The 15224-nt window shown below is 38.1% G+C and overlaps 3 protein-coding genes and 1 non-coding gene across 7 annotated transcripts; 3 read left to right on the forward strand and 1 right to left on the reverse strand.

Annotated features, from left to right (window-relative positions):
* Nucleotides 1-693: 693 nt before the first annotated feature.
* Nucleotides 694-765, forward strand: TRNAD-GUC (transfer RNA aspartic acid (anticodon GUC)). The gene has a single exon. It is a non-coding gene; the product is annotated as a tRNA-Asp (tRNA).
* A 157-nt stretch (nt 766-922) lies between these two features.
* Nucleotides 923-1716, forward strand: LOC131147685 (uncharacterized). The gene has a single exon (XM_058097202.1). It carries the CDS (start codon nt 923-925, stop codon nt 1469-1471), a length of 549 nt encoding a protein of 182 aa, XP_057953185.1. The 3' UTR covers nt 1472-1716.
* Nucleotides 1717-1756: 40 nt separating this feature from the next.
* On the forward strand, nt 1757-9788 carry LOC131147684 (uncharacterized). Its single transcript, XM_058097201.1, has one exon. The coding sequence runs from the start codon at nt 2222-2224 to the stop codon at nt 3716-3718; it is 1497 nt and encodes a 498-aa protein (XP_057953184.1). The 5' UTR covers nt 1757-2221; the 3' UTR covers nt 3719-9788.
* A 271-nt stretch (nt 9789-10059) lies between these two features.
* On the reverse strand, nt 10060-14474 carry LOC131147686 (uncharacterized). 4 transcript variants are annotated; one of them, XM_058097206.1, is made up of 6 exons: nt 13932-14474; nt 12772-12868; nt 11856-12001; nt 11661-11736; nt 11490-11550; nt 10060-10341 (listed from the first exon to the last, which is right to left on the reverse strand). In XM_058097206.1, the coding sequence occupies exons 1-5, from the start codon at nt 14061-14063 to the stop codon at nt 11534-11536; spliced, it is 468 nt and encodes a 155-aa protein (XP_057953189.1). In that variant the 5' UTR covers nt 14064-14474; the 3' UTR covers nt 10060-10341; nt 11490-11533. The 4 variants fall into 4 exon arrangements, with proteins under 4 accessions (XP_057953189.1, XP_057953188.1, XP_057953187.1 ...); XM_058097205.1 differs by lacking the exon at nt 10060-10341 and adding an exon at nt 10349-10728; XM_058097204.1 differs by lacking the exon at nt 10060-10341 and adding an exon at nt 10349-10719 and having other exon boundaries at nt 13932-14344.
* Nucleotides 14475-15224: the final 750 nt, after the last annotated feature.

Below are 15224 nucleotides of genomic sequence, written 5' to 3' on the forward strand. Positions count from 1 at the left end.
AACCTGTCATCGAAATATGGGGCGGAAGAGGCCTCACATCAGCAGCGTCAACCACCTCCCTCATCGGCTACCCTGCTTCCTTGTCCAAAAGCAAAGTAAGGTACTCCATCAAAAAAGGCCTCACATCGGCGGCCTTCTCTCTGTTACATGATCGTTCACATTTCGTCGATGACCCTTGTGTGCCTAGCCGTGGTGAACGGCGTATCTGCGTTCCTAACCAATATATGGTGCCTCTCGCCTCGCGTCATGGTGTTCGTGGATGCAAAACTTGCTACTTCGTGTAGCATTTTTTTCAAAAAAAATTCTCAAATCTCATTGGATGGTCCAGGGAAATTTAAGCAAAACTCGCTGGTCCAACTATCGCTACACTAAGCAGTGAGATTACGTAAGCGTTAAAATGAAAAAATTTTTCCTAAACAGTGTATTATTTTATATTTTATTATAAAATAATAATAAACGTAGAAAAAACTCCTCGCTTTAATGTTTTGTATGGTGTGTATATACACACACACACACTAATATATTAAAATAGAACCTCTTACGTCCTAACCTAAAAACATCAAAATTTCAAAACCTAATTTCATAAATTTTAAAATATAATTTTATTTTTTGATTGAAAAAGTAGAGGTTAACCCTCCGCATAGAGGACGCACGTAAAGAGACTAATATATTGTAGGACATTCGTATCCACCAGTCGTTGTAGTATAGTGGTGAGTATTCCCGCCTGTCACGCGGGTGACCCGGGTTCGATCCCCGGCAACGGCGCTTTTCTTTTCTTCTACTACTCAAATTTTGATTATTCCTTCCTTCCTCTTCTTTTTCTTTTCTTTGCTTGCCGGAAAAGCGACTTGAACTGAAAATTTTAAAATTTGGAAAACCGGTAGTGTGTCTGTTATTCGGTTCCTACTCCGTCCAGCCGGCAATGGCCGCAGTCAACTCGCGCCGGACTTCCACTACGAGCACCCACATAATGGCTCTCGACGGCATAGTCACCGTGAACTCTCTGTTCACGATAGCGGTCTTTCTCGGCCTCTCCTTCAACCTCTCCGACCCCCAAACCACCCTTGTATACGCCGCCGACCCCGCCTGCGTCGCTGATACTTCCATCGCCGAACGCCTCATCTCTTTCCACGTTTACTCCTTTAGTTCCTTCCTCTTCTCCAGCCTTCTCGCCTCGAGCATCAAACAGGCCATCAAGGTCTCTAGCGCCGGCGACGGAGAGCGGCGCAATTCACCCTCAGAGCACGTTAACAGGACGGCGCTCCGATCTGTACTCCTAGCCTCTGCGGCCGGATCCGTCTCCGGCTGCGCCTTCTTGACGCTGGCTCTGGTGGATCTGGTCCAGATCAAGCTCGGTACCTTGGCTTGCCGAAACCCATACAGCTTCGCCGCCGCCGGTCCTTTGGTGATCCTCGTTCCTTCGGCGCTTCTCGCATACGTCTGCATTGTGCTTTACGCCTTCACTCGCTAGGGTTTCGCTTCGCCTACAAGTCGTCCGTAATTCCCGATGCTTGGAGTTGGGGTTTGTATATTGTAAATAAATTAGAAATGTTATTTTCTTTTAATTGTATTGCCAGAACTGTGAACGATCAAATATTGTCTCCCTTTGTGTAAAAATTAATTCAGTTTTGATTTCCTGTAGAATCGTAGAAGTATTGAAATCCATACTCCTAAACTGCCATGAATTCTATATGTTATTGGTAAACTATTGTTTTAGCATGGAAATTCTCATGGTTAGATTATGAACAAATGCTTTCTTGAAGTTGAAGTCATTTTGTTTTTACTTCTCAGCAGTTTGTTGCCAAGTTGATTTATTAAATTGATTGAAATACAGTGCTTTTTTGGAATGTGCAGTATTAGTTCCTATTGTATAGAGCGGCTGGTTTCGTTTGCTGTTTTATAATATAATATTGCCATGAAGTTGGCAGTGTTGCTGCTATACTTCGCATCTAACTAGCTCCGTTAATCAAGAAGTCAGCTGAGAAGCTTGCTGTTATAGCAAATTTTGCTCATTCAATAGCATTTCCTTCGGAATACTAAGAGTGTTATATAATTATATTCCACCATTCTGGGATCTGTCTCTTGATAGAGGCCCATGTGCATAGCCCTTTTCATCCCGAATGATGATGTGCTTTCGTGTTGAGAGATATAAATCTCCCGTAGCAAACTATTGTGCTATCTTCTCTTGGATTGGAATGGCTTGTTCTAGGAACAACATTTTATGACCTACTTTTGGACCACTTTCTGTGCTCTCATGGCTAAAGATCTGGTTATTATCTTCAATTTCCGATGTTTATGCTCCATTTTATTTGCCCTCTCTGCCCTCTCATCGATCGTCTTCCTCTATTGGTCTCACTGTTCTGGCCCCTGCCATTCCCAAAACCAAATGATGGCGCTGAAGAAAAACAATCCACAGAGCCTCTTTTCTTTTTCTTCTGCATGGAATTATCTTTCATTTCCTTCCAGCCCACCTCCCAAACTCCTTAAAATTGCGCTTTTTGTCAAGAAATGGCCACATAGAAATCTTGCAGGAGGGGTTGAACGGCATGCCTTAACCCTTCACCTTGCCCTCGCCAAAAGAGGTCATGAGCTCCATGTCTTCACCGCTTCTTCCTCAAACTCTTCCTTCCCAATATATCCAATTGGCAACTTATATTTTCACCTCTCAAAACCAACAGCTGCTGGTTACCTTGACCAAGCGTCAATTTGGAAGCAATTTCAAACCCAAAACTCTACTGGAAAGCCATTTGATGTGATCCACACTGAGAGTGTGGCTCTCCTGCACACACGATCAAGGAACCTAACCAACATGGCTGTTAGTTGGCATGGGATTGCATATGAAGCCATACATTCTAACATCATTCAAGAGCTTCTGCGAACTCCTCAAGAGCCTCGGGCATATGCATTGACTGAAAGAGCTATAAAAGTTGTTGAAGAAGTGAAGTTCTTCCCCAGTTATGCCCACCATGTGGCTACTAGTGATTATGCCGGAGATGTCCTGAAGAGGATTTACATGATCCCAGAAGAGCGAGTTCATGTCATACTCAATGGTGTAGATGAGGAGATTTTCAAGCCAGATGTTGCCAAAAGAATGGAATTTAGGCAGAAATTTGGCATTCCAGAATCTGTGTCACTGGTTTTTGGGATGGCTGGTAGGTTAGTTAAGGATAAAGGACACCCATTAATGTTTGAAGCCTTGAAACAGATGTTTGAAGAAAGCAATGCATTTCAGAGAAATATTTTGATTCTTGTTGCTGGAGATGGTCCATGGGGTGCTAAGTACAAAGATCTTCGGGCCAATTTACTGGTTTTGGGGCCACTAGAACAAGCTCAGTTGTCAAGGTTTTACAATGCTATAGATATTTTTGTAAACCCTACACTTCGAGCTCAAGGATTAGACCATACCTTGTTAGAAGCAATGCTTTCTGGTAAGCCAGTAATGGCTACTAGGCTTGCTAGCATTACGAGGTCTGTGATTGTTGACACAGAAATGGGTTATACATTTTCGCCAACGGTGGCATCGCTAAAGAAAGCCCTTTATGGTGTTTGGAGAGATGGAAGAGGAGCCCTCGAGAAGAAAGGTGGGATGGCTAGGCAGAGAGGTTTGGAATTGTTCACTGCCACCAAAATGACAGCTGCTTATGAAAGGCTATTCCTTTGCATGTCAAACAATGGAGGAAACATGGATGATGCTTGCACGTATCAATCTCCATTTTGATGAAAATAGATAGATCTGATTTCATTTATGTGAAAAGTTATTGGACTACTATTCAAGCGTAGCTACATTATTCAAGCGCCTTTTGAGCTCTATTTGCAATACGAAGTCCAAGGGATTTGCCTAGAGAAGGAAAAAAAACGCACAGGACATGATGCATTTTAATCTCGATGCAATGGAAGTGCCTATGAGTCAATTTATTTGCTTCATGGGCTCGTTGGGTTATTTCCTTCCATGTGGAGGAAAGCTCAAGTGGGCTTTATTAAAAGCCCAAAGCCCAGCCCTTTCAGTATGAAAACCTAAAGGAAGTTATAAGAAGAGAAGAGAGAAGAGAGAAGAGTGGAGCCATCACTTTTCAAAAGAAAGAAAAAAATGTAATTTTTCTCATGCTATCCAGATTTCATCAAAACTCCGATGCCGCTTCGTCTGTGGTCCGATTGAGCTGAAATTTGGAGGAAAGGTTCACGACTCAAGGAGCTACAATCTGAACGGTGGAGATCAGATTTGGAGTTCGGGAGTTGGGGTTTTTTCCCTTGAACAGTAATCACGAATTTGATATATTCTCTCCAATTTTCTTTGTATTTGCCAAGATTGTTGATATCTTGATGAGAGACATTTGTATCCTCTAATTACGATTAGAGAAGACTTTGTGTACCCATTATTTAATTGATAGTGGAGATTTTAATTGGACTAGGTCCCGTGGTTTTTCTTCCTCACACTGGGGAAGTTTTTCACGTAAAAAATTGCTTGTATTCTTGTGGTTTTGTGTGATTGATTATTTTTCTTATTATTTCCAGCACGTATAAAAGTAGAGATACACTATATTTGTTTGCATATAGGGAGAAGAATTATTCCGCTGTGGTTGTTTATTGATATCTCTCCCAACAAAGTGGTATCAGAGCCCAATTCATAGATTGTCAGGTTGACAGTTTGAGTTATGGAAGCAAATACTAGTAGAATGATTAAGCTCAATGGTTTAAATTATCACATATGGAAAGGAAAAATGAAGGATCTTCTTTATGTTAAAGATTATTACCTACCGGTATTTAGTGCTGAAAAATCAGAAAAAAAAGTCTCATGTGGAATAGACTTTGTTATATCGACAAGTGTGTGGGTATATCAGGCAATAGGTAGATGATAATGTTTTGAACCATATTAGTGGAGAAACAAATGCACTTTCTTTATGGAATAAGGTTGAACAGTTATATGTTATAAAGACTGGAAATAATAAGTTGTTTCTGATTAAACAAATGATAGCTTTGAGGTACCAAGACGGGACTCCTTTATCTGATCACCTGAATACATTCCAAGGAATTATTAATCAATTGGTTGGAATGGGTATTAAGTTTGATGATGAGATACAAGGGTTATGGTTGCTTGGTTCATTACCGGACTCGTGGGAGACACTTAGAACTTCATTGTCTAACTCCGTTCTAAAAGGTCTAATCACAATGGATATAGCCAAGAGTTGTTTGCTAAATGAAGAGATGAGAAGAAAAACACAGGGATCCTCTTGACAGTCAGAGATCTTGGTTACAGAAAAGAGGGGGAGAAGTAAGAGCAAAGGTCCGAAGAATAGAGATAATAGTAGAAGCAAGTCCAACAAGTTTGCAAATGTTGAGTGTCATCATTGCGGGAAAAAGGGACACATCAAGAAATATTGCAGTTAATTGAAGAAAGAAAACAAGAATGAGAAAGGGAAGGGAACGAAGAATGGAGATGACAAATATGGTGATGATAGAGTTGCTACCACCACACCTACAGAATTCCTCATGTTTATGATGATGAGATGATAAATGTTGCATATCATGAAACCAGTTGGGTGATTGACAGTGGTGCCTCCATTCATGCTACATCTCGAAAGGATTTCTTTACATCCTATAGATCTGGTGACTTTGGAATAGTAAAGATGGGAAATGATGGCTTGGTTAAAGTCATTGGAATTTGGGATGTGTATCTGAAGACAAATAATGGCACGAGTTTAGTTCTTAGAGATGTGAAGCATATTCCTGACATTTGTTTGAATTTGATTTCTGTAAGTAAACTTGATGATGAAGGGTACTGCAGCACTTTCAGTGATGGCCAATGGAAGCTCACCAGGGGTGCTATGGTTGTGGCTCGAGGCATGAAGCACTCTGCATTGTACATTCTGCAAGCAAAGATCTCCAACGACATTATTAATATGATGGAGGATAATGGTATAGTAGAGTTGTGGCACAAGAGATTGGCTCACATGAGTGAGAAAGGATTAGCTCTACTAGGGAAGAAAAGTCTACTATGTAGACTGAAAAGTACACTTCTGAAAAGGTGTACTCATTGTTTGTCAGGGAAGCAGAGCAGAGTTTCCTTCAAGAATTCCCCTCATTCGAGAAAGTCAGAGATACTGGATTTAGTACATTCGAATGTGTGTGGCCCTATGAAGACGAGAACACTTGGTGGCTCCAGATACTTTGTGACCTTCATAGATGATCATTCAAGGAAGTTGTGGGTATATATCTTGAAGTCAAAAGACCAAGTGTTGGCTGAGTTCAAGAAATTTCAAACCCAAGTTGAGAGACAGACTGGGAAGAAACTGAGGTGCATCCGGGCTGACAATGGTGGAGAGTATTCTGGTCCATTTGATAAGTATTGCAGACAGCAAGGTATTCGGCATCAAAAGACTCCTCCGAAAACTCCTCAATTGAATGGCATAGCAGAAAGGATGAACAGAACACTGCTTGAGAAAGTGAGATGTTTGCTTTCACAAGCCCGGTTGCCAAAATCCTTTTGGGGGGAGGTATTGAGCACTGTTGTTCATGTGTTGAATCTTACACCCTGTGTTCCTCTACAATTTAATGTGCCAAACCGAGTTTGGACAGGTAAGGATGTTTTCTATAATCATCTGCGTGTTTTTGGGTGCAAAGCATTTGTGCTAATTCCAAACGATGAAAGGTCCAAACTTGATGAGAAAACACAATAGTGTATATTCCTTGGCTACAGTCAAGATAAATTTGGATACAAGCTTTATGATCCAGTTGAGAAGAAAATTGTAAGAAGCAGAGATGTCGTGTTTGTAGAAGATAAAACGATTCAAGATATTGAGAAGGTAGAGAAATTTATGTCTCAACAGGGTGACAGTTTGATTGATGTGGATCCAGTTCCTTTGAAGAATTTTTCATCTCAAGTTGAGAATAATGTTCAGGATGACCACCAGGGTAGAGGTGATATGGATGTTCCCTTACAGGTTCAAGGAGATGTTGAGACTGATGAGCAGTTGACAGTGTCAAAGATTCCACCAGAGATTCCATCCAGGAGGTCAGATAGAGACCGACATCCTTCCACTCGGTATTTAGTAGAACAATATGTGTTATTGACTGACGGGGGAGAGCCCCAGTGTTTTGCAGAAGCCATGGAAGATGAACACAAGACAGAGTGGGTTGAGGTCATGCAAGATGAGATGCAGTCATTGTATGATAATCACACCTTTGAGTTAATGAAGCTACTTAAAGGAAAAAGAGCTTTGGAGAACAAGTGAATTTACAAGAAGAAGCCAAATGAGTTCTCTTCACGACCATGGTTCAAAACTAGATTAGTTGTAAAAGGGTTCGATCAGAGAAAAGGTATTGATTTTGATGAGTACTTGGTTTAGCAGCTAGTCTTGACTTGGAAGTTGAGTATATGGATGTGAAAACTGTCTTCCTTCATGGTGATTTGGAGGAAGAGATTTATATGAAGCAGCTAGAGGGTTTCAGAGTGAAAAGGGAAAGAGGATTATGTGTGCAAGCTGAAGAAAAGCTTATATGGTTTGAAACAAGCACCGAAACAGTGGTATAAGAAGTTTGAGTCTGTTATGGGGGAGCAAGGCTACAATAAGACAACTTTAGATCACTATATATTTGTTCAAAAATTCTCTGATGATGATTTTTTTTTTTTTGGATAACCCGGGATGATTTTATTTTCTTACTGCTTTATGTGGATAACATGCTAATTGTTGGCAGGAATGCTTCAAGGATTGACCAGTTGAAGAAGCAATTGAGTAAGTCATTTGCTATGAAGGATTTGGGGCCAACAAAGAAAATTCTTGGCATAAGAATCAGTCGTGACAGGAGTGCCAAGAAATTATATTTGTCACAAGAGGAGTACATTGAGAAAGTGTTTCAGAGGTTCAATATGGACAAAGCTAAAGTAGTTAGCTCTCCTCTTGCTACCCACTTCAAACTAAGTACAAAGGAAAAGGAAGACATGGAAAGAGTTCCTTACGCCTCAGCAGTAGGAAGTTTGATGTATGCAATGGTTTGTACAAGACCAGATATAGCCTATGCAGTTGGTGTAGTTAGCCGATTCTTGTCAAATCCGGGAAAAGAGCACTGGAATGCAGTGAAGTGGATCATGAGGTATCTTCGAGGCACTTCCAATTTGAGACTTGGTTTGGGAAACGGACAACCATTGTTAGTTGGCTACAAAGATGCAGATATGGCTGGGAATGTGGACACTCGTAAGTCTACTTCAGGCTATTTAATAACTTTTGTAGGTGGAGCTATAGCTTGGCAATCGAGACTTCAAAAGTGCATTACTCTTTCTACGACAGAGGTAGAGTTCATTGCAGCAACGGAAGCGACTAAAGAGTTGTTATGGACAAAGAAGTTCTTGAGAGAACTTGGTTTCGAGCAGCAGAGGTATGTGTTGTTTTGTGATAGTCAGAGTGATATTCATCTTGCTAAGAATTCCAGTTTCCATGCAAGATTGAAGCACATTGATGTACGATACCATTGGATCAGAGAAGCGTTGAACGATAAGTTATTGGAACTTGAGAAGGTTCACACTGATGATAATGGTTCTAATATGTTGACAAAGACACTACTAAGGGAGAAGCTTGAAGTTTGTTGTTCGATCGCCTGGATGGCGATTCCCTCCACATAGTTGGAAAGGGAGAGATTTGTTGGGTTATTTCCTTCCATGTGGAGGAAAGCCCAAGTGGGCTCTATTAAAAGCCCAAAGCTCAACCATTTTAGTGTGAAAACCTAAAGGAAGTTATAAAAAGAGAGGGGAGAAGAGAGGAGCCGTCACTTCTCAAAAGAAAGAAAGAAAAACGTAATTTTTCTCATGCTGCCCAGATTTCATCAAGACTCCGATCTTGCTTCGTCTGTCGTCCGATCGAGCTGAAATTTGGATGAGAGGTTCACGACTCAAGGAGTTACAATCTGAACGGTGGAGATCGGATTTGGAACACGAAAGTTGTGTTTGCCCTTGAACAGTAACCTTGAATTTGGTATATTTTCTCCACTTCTCTTTGTATTTGCCACGATTGTTGATATCTTAATGAGAGATATTTGTATCCTCTAATTACGATTAGAGAAGATTTTGTGTACCCATTATTTGATTGATAGTAGAGATTTTAACTGGATTAGGTCCCGTGATTTTTCTTCCTCACACTGGAAAAGTTTTCCACGTGAAAAATTGTTTGTGTTCTTGTGGCTTGGTGTGATTGATTATTTTTATTATTATTTTCAGCACGTATAAAAGTAGAGATACACTATATTTGCTTGCATATAGGGAGAAGAATTATTCCGCTATGGTTGTTTATTGATCTCTCCCAACACAGTCAAGGGTAAAAATTGCAGAGCTTGAAGCGGCTAATAGGGCTGGAGACACTACAAAACTTCTGAAGAAGAAAAGAGACTTGTAATATGGCTACTCTTGTGTTAGCAGCACAATATGAGATAGATTTACTTCTACAAACAGGTTACTTTGTCCAAACAGGGAAGTGAAAAGAGAACCCGAGTTTTGAATATATATATATATATATATAGTTTTTCTTGCACATACTTCCAAAGAGCTTCAAAGCAAAGCTTGAAATTGCTGTGATTATTCCTGGATGTTGCAACATAGCTTGCGACTTCATTTTAGAAGCCATTGGTGTATGTTTTGTGTATGTTCTGCTGTTGGATTGAGGGGATGCTGGGAGTAGAAATGTAAAAGAATAATATGTTGAAGCACCTCAAACCATCTGAGATTTTTAAGGAGCACCAGAACCGTGTTAAATTTGGTTTCTTGTACTCCTTATCTGAATTGAATGCTCTAGGCATTGGGCTGCTGTGTTGATGCTGTTCATGATCTTATTTTGGTCAGCTTGTATTGTTTTGTTTTTTCTGGTTTTCATTTAGTAGAATTTCATTTAGCAATAAACAAGAGGAAAGGGTCCCCTTATACGAAATCCAGGATTAGTTCTGCACAGATTTAAACTTAGGTTTGCATATAAGCAGAGAAAATCTGAAGAGCCAAACTTATGCCAGTAGTGCAGAAGCATAATGTTATAAGACGGGCGAAAATGAAGTGCTGAATACCAAAAAGTTGAAAATCCTTGGTTGCAAAAACAAAATGGACAACTGCTTATTTCAGAGTTTCAGGATTTTTGGGGCACCGAACAATGCCACTGTTGCCATAAAACTTTGTACATGAAAATTCAAGCTGTAAATTGAGAAGGAAATTTGTATCATATCATTTTCGAGCAGCATGTTTGGAGGCCATGCAGTTGAATTTGCTCTTATGACATTGCTTTCTAAAACACAATGCTTCCTTGATGCTTTTCATAGCAAAAGATGGTGCACAAATCAAATATTGAGCCTTCAAGCATCCATGTTTTGACACTGGAAAAGAACAAGTAGCCCATAAGCCACATAACATTACTTATTTTCAGCCAGTTATGTACAAAGCTTTCTAGCCATGGAAACATTATTCAAGATTACATATGCACATTGTTCTAACCAAGGAAATATTACTCGATTACATATTAAAAAACTTTAGCCCAGCAGAGAACAGTAACATGTGCTGCAGTCTCTTAACCTGTTTTTTCCTTAGAAAAAGAAAAATTACACCATGTAGAGGATTTCTACTAGTTAAATGTGACGGGAGTCGTTATATATATCCTCTATGACTTATGTGCACATTATCTAGATAATTATTGCGTCGTCTTCCATATTGGACAAAGCTATTCAGACTGCTACCATGGCTTCAAGAAGGAAATCCTGCCACATCTGAATTGAGGAAAGCCATCCGAAAATTTAACTAAATAAATTTAAATGTAAATGCACTATACCAAGAATGAAGCCATGCTTAAAATATGTTTTTGCTTTAATTTTATGTGTTTCTTGCGTAATTAAAAATGTTTTTAATGATTTATTCATAAGATTTTCACCAAAAATTAAATGCTTCACATCCCTATCACTACCCCTCAAAGCAAAAAATCTACAGAAGAAAATGAAAGGAGAAGAAAGCTACCTTAGATTTTATTTGTCGGGATGTGAAACTTTATTCACATTAAAGGCAAATTATTTTATTTTTTTATCAAAGGAAACATGCTTTAATATTTTCAATGCTAAAATTTAGCTGAATTAATTTTTGGGAGGATGAAAGAAAAGGAGGGGATGGAAAGAGGAAAGATTTCTTACTATTTACTGCTCAAGCAAATTAATGGTTGTTTGTAAGATCAATAGAACTTCTATTCGATTATAATGCTTGGCAATAACTATCATAGTCGGCCTAATCCAATTCTCTATTTGGTTTTATCCACGAAACCCATTCCAGCAAAACAAATGCACCCCAAGAAAAGGAGAATGTCGAATGTGCATGAGAAGGAAGCAAATTTTAAAGAAAACATCTCTAAAGTACATTTACAATGTACCCCACGATTTAAAAACACTAAAATGAATTTAGTCAGCAGTTCTAAACTGAACATACTGATATAGGAAACAAAAGCCAACAACCATTTGTTTAATTGATCGTGTTGCCGTCATACCTTATAACCTAGTCACATGGTCTTGCAAGCAACACACCAAGGTCTCAGTAGTAAAGCGACCCTGCAAGAACGGAAGCAAAAAAAAAAAAATGAGATGCAGTAATTTACATCAAAAACCTTGATATATCAATACTCTCGTACGCACATTAAGGGAAAAAAAATTATAGCTACCTTGCCACCAGTTTCCTCTACAAGCATAGTTAGAGTTGTTTCCATTCGGGTCATCTTCTCCCTCGTCTTTCTTGTACTATTTCATTCAGATGGGCATTAGAACAATTAGCACCACAACATCAACTCCACACTTTAACATGCATATGATGTATGTTATAATGTGCAGGATACTCATTCAAAGAATTAAAGACTCACTATAGATTGCGAACCAGAGTCATGGGTACTTGGAGAATGGGAGTAGATGTCTTGTCCACCATAGTACAAAGAGGAACTGAGATGGCATGGCTCTACTCTATGTTCCTGGAAGATAGAATGCTGGCCCTTGTCAGGTAAGCCATTCCCTGCACCATCGCAACCATTAGCTAAGCTATCTCAGAATAACACAATGTTAAGGTTGTCTTCTCCAGATGCATAGTCTGATTGTTAAAAGTTTTATTAAAGTAGATGAGATCTATGCAAGAGATCTGACTTAAAACTTGACCAAAAACTGTCTTCGATGAATTAGCAAATTCAAGAAATAGTTTACATAAAGAGTCACGGTGTTACCCATTGAAAACAGTGATGATGTTAGTGCTTGTGAAGTTAAACAAATCTTGGAAAAAGATGTATCAATCAGAGCAAGCGGCTAAACACAAAACCTTGAATTTTCTTGTGCAGTTGTTTAATTATTTCTTTTGGTTCATTTTATTTTATTTTATTTTATTCTATTTTATTTGAGGGGTAGTGCATTGAAGTCGTAAGCTTTTCAACACAGGAAGTAAGCTTGAATTAAACGTTTGAGCCAATATGACATGAAACTTTAGAAAGAATAATGGTCTGAAATGGCAAGACATTTCAAATCATTTGTATAAACAAAGTAAACACCAACATATTCTCCAAATTGAGAAGATCAAAATCAGCTACACTATGATTCTCCTAACCTATATAACTCTTCACAAAATTCTCAAGAAATCCACACTAAAGAAATGACTCAGAATAATTATATTTACCTAGAGGAGAAAAACTTCAATGAACAAGATCGCCAAAGTAGCTTGCAATTTAGCAATAGAAAGTAAACAAATAAGAAAAATGAAAAATAAAGAGAAGGAGCAAAAGCAAACTCATAACAAACCTGGAGTTGCTTGTTTGCCATGCTCCATCTCATAATCCCAGGTCTGCTTTTGCCATGATCCCGTAACCTCAGAGCTTGACGACTTCCTCCCTACCATCTGCAGTCAGAAAAATAGATTTCAGATATCCTTGCATAAAAATTCCACAGATAAGGTCCCAGGAAACAATGCAGAAGAAAAAGTTCTGGGCGGAATAGTTGGTCGATAGAAGATACATAACCAACCCTGTTCATCCCAAATTCCAATTAACTGGATTTGGCAGCAGAAATCCAGTCTATTCCATTTTATGCACAGTATCATTTTAGCACATTGGGAGGGCAAAAGTTGCTTGGTAAAAGAATCAATTACAGAATAGCATAAATCAAGTTGTGGAGCCTCCATCAATTTTCCAAAAGCATTTTGTTATCAAAAACCAAAAGGAAATCCATTAATGTTCCTTGTGAGATGTGATAAAAGTAAAGGAACCCTAATATTATGCTATAAATTTTCACACAAAAATGCCACCAAAAATAGTCCCAGTTAAATCATTTCGTTTGGTTTTGTTTTTTCTTTTTTTTTTTTTTAATTGCTGTTGCTGTTAGTTGCTATTGCCCTACTTTCCACTGTTCCCTGAATGAATATAAACCCATATTAAAAACTGATCACCCTGCAAAATCAGAAAAATATGAATATAAGCATCAATTTAAGCAGATATATCAATTTAAGCAGAACCCATTACATTAAAATGGAACAAAAATTTAAAATTCTTTGGAGCAGTGCAATCAAACCGCCCACAAGAAGCATGGTAGCCTTGAGAGGAGAAACCCATTACATAAAAACAGGGGGGAAAAAAATTAAAGACCAGAACAATCAAACCGCCCCAAAAAATAAATGCTTATCGTAACATAACAGTGAAGAACAATAATAAGAACTAAAAATTTAAGCAGACCCCATTACACAAAAACCGGGGGGAAATAAATTCTAGAAAAGAAAACAATCGAACGTCCCCAAAACAAGTCCACACGGTAAACTAAAGCAGAACAACAATAAGATCATCAATTTAAGCAGAACCTATTACAGAAAATTTGCCAAAAAAAAAATAAATAAATCTTCGGCAACAGAACAACCAAACTTTCCAAAAAAAGGTGTGTAAGCGTAAACAGAAAGCAGCGAAGAACAATACCTCAGATGGAGGCGGAAAGATTGAAGTGAAAAGCCCAGACGAAGATGAAGGCGGCGGCGATTCCTTAGGGTTGGGGCCGAAAAGTTCAGGGGGGAACGAAGACGACGAACCCACTTCCTTCTTCCCGTCCATAGCCCTCTCGTCGTCAATTCAACAAACACAACACGCTCAAAAAGCAACCACCCAAAATCCAAAACCCAGCGAAGAAAAACCCCTACCACTTCGAAATTAAGAAACAGAAAAGGTTTGCAGAGCAGAGGAAAACAGAGGAAGAAATTAGAAACCCAGCTGAGAATTGGATGTGCTCATTGGGGACGGACTGACTCCCTACCCATCGATATATATATATATATATATATACACAACAACTGTAAAGAAGACGGCACTGGGCGTGCCGTCCCATGTGCCCTTTACGCATTTTTTTATTTTTATCTTTTTCACTGCTTTTAAGTAGATTTGTTTCCTCGTTTTTCACACTCGGGAATTTCGTATTTCACTATTTCCTTTCTTATCGAATTCCCTTCCCCTGCTTTTTGCTCTTCCGGTTTGGGTCTCTGCATCTCTCCTCTTCTCTGCGAGCGTCGCGGATTAGCGGGGAGTGGGCCCCGCTCTTCTACCAAGTGGGGTTATCATATTGCGTCACGTGTCCCCCTTCGGATAATCATCATCGTTGAATTTTGAGACCAGAATTTTAGTTTAAACAATTAAATAAGATAAAATAAAATAAAATTTTATTTTTATTATATTCTAATTTATTTTAAACATGTTTGAAGGGAAAAAAGAAAGCTAAATATATCCAGAGTAAAACAAATTTACTGTCTTTAATTTGGATCAAAAATTTTTTTTCTGAAAAAAAATTAAATTATTTTTCATAATATTTCTATTTGTATCAAGTATTAACTAAAAATAAATTTATTATAGTTAATTAAAAGTAAATATTTAATAATATATAAAATCAAATTTGTATTTTGTTAATTCATCATACACTTTGTTTATATTCTTAGATTTATTTGGATCAAAGATATTATTTGAAAAAGGAAAAAAAATAAAAATAAGAAAGAAACTTCTTTCTTATCATATTTTTTTCGATATAACATACTATTTAAATTTTTTTTCTAATAATTCTTAAAATTTTAAAAAATCCAAAGACTTATGACGTGTAAAATAAAATTTTATTTATTATTACATAACCAAATATAAAATAGTGCATTCATTCAATATATATATATATATATATATATTATTTTTCAAGTCCCAAACAATACCTTTCACGAGTTTTAAATGTTTATTTTT

This window comes from Malania oleifera, chromosome 2, assembly GCF_029873635.1.
Source record: "Malania oleifera isolate guangnan ecotype guangnan chromosome 2, ASM2987363v1, whole genome shotgun sequence".
NCBI lineage: Eukaryota > Viridiplantae > Streptophyta > Magnoliopsida > Santalales > Ximeniaceae > Malania > Malania oleifera.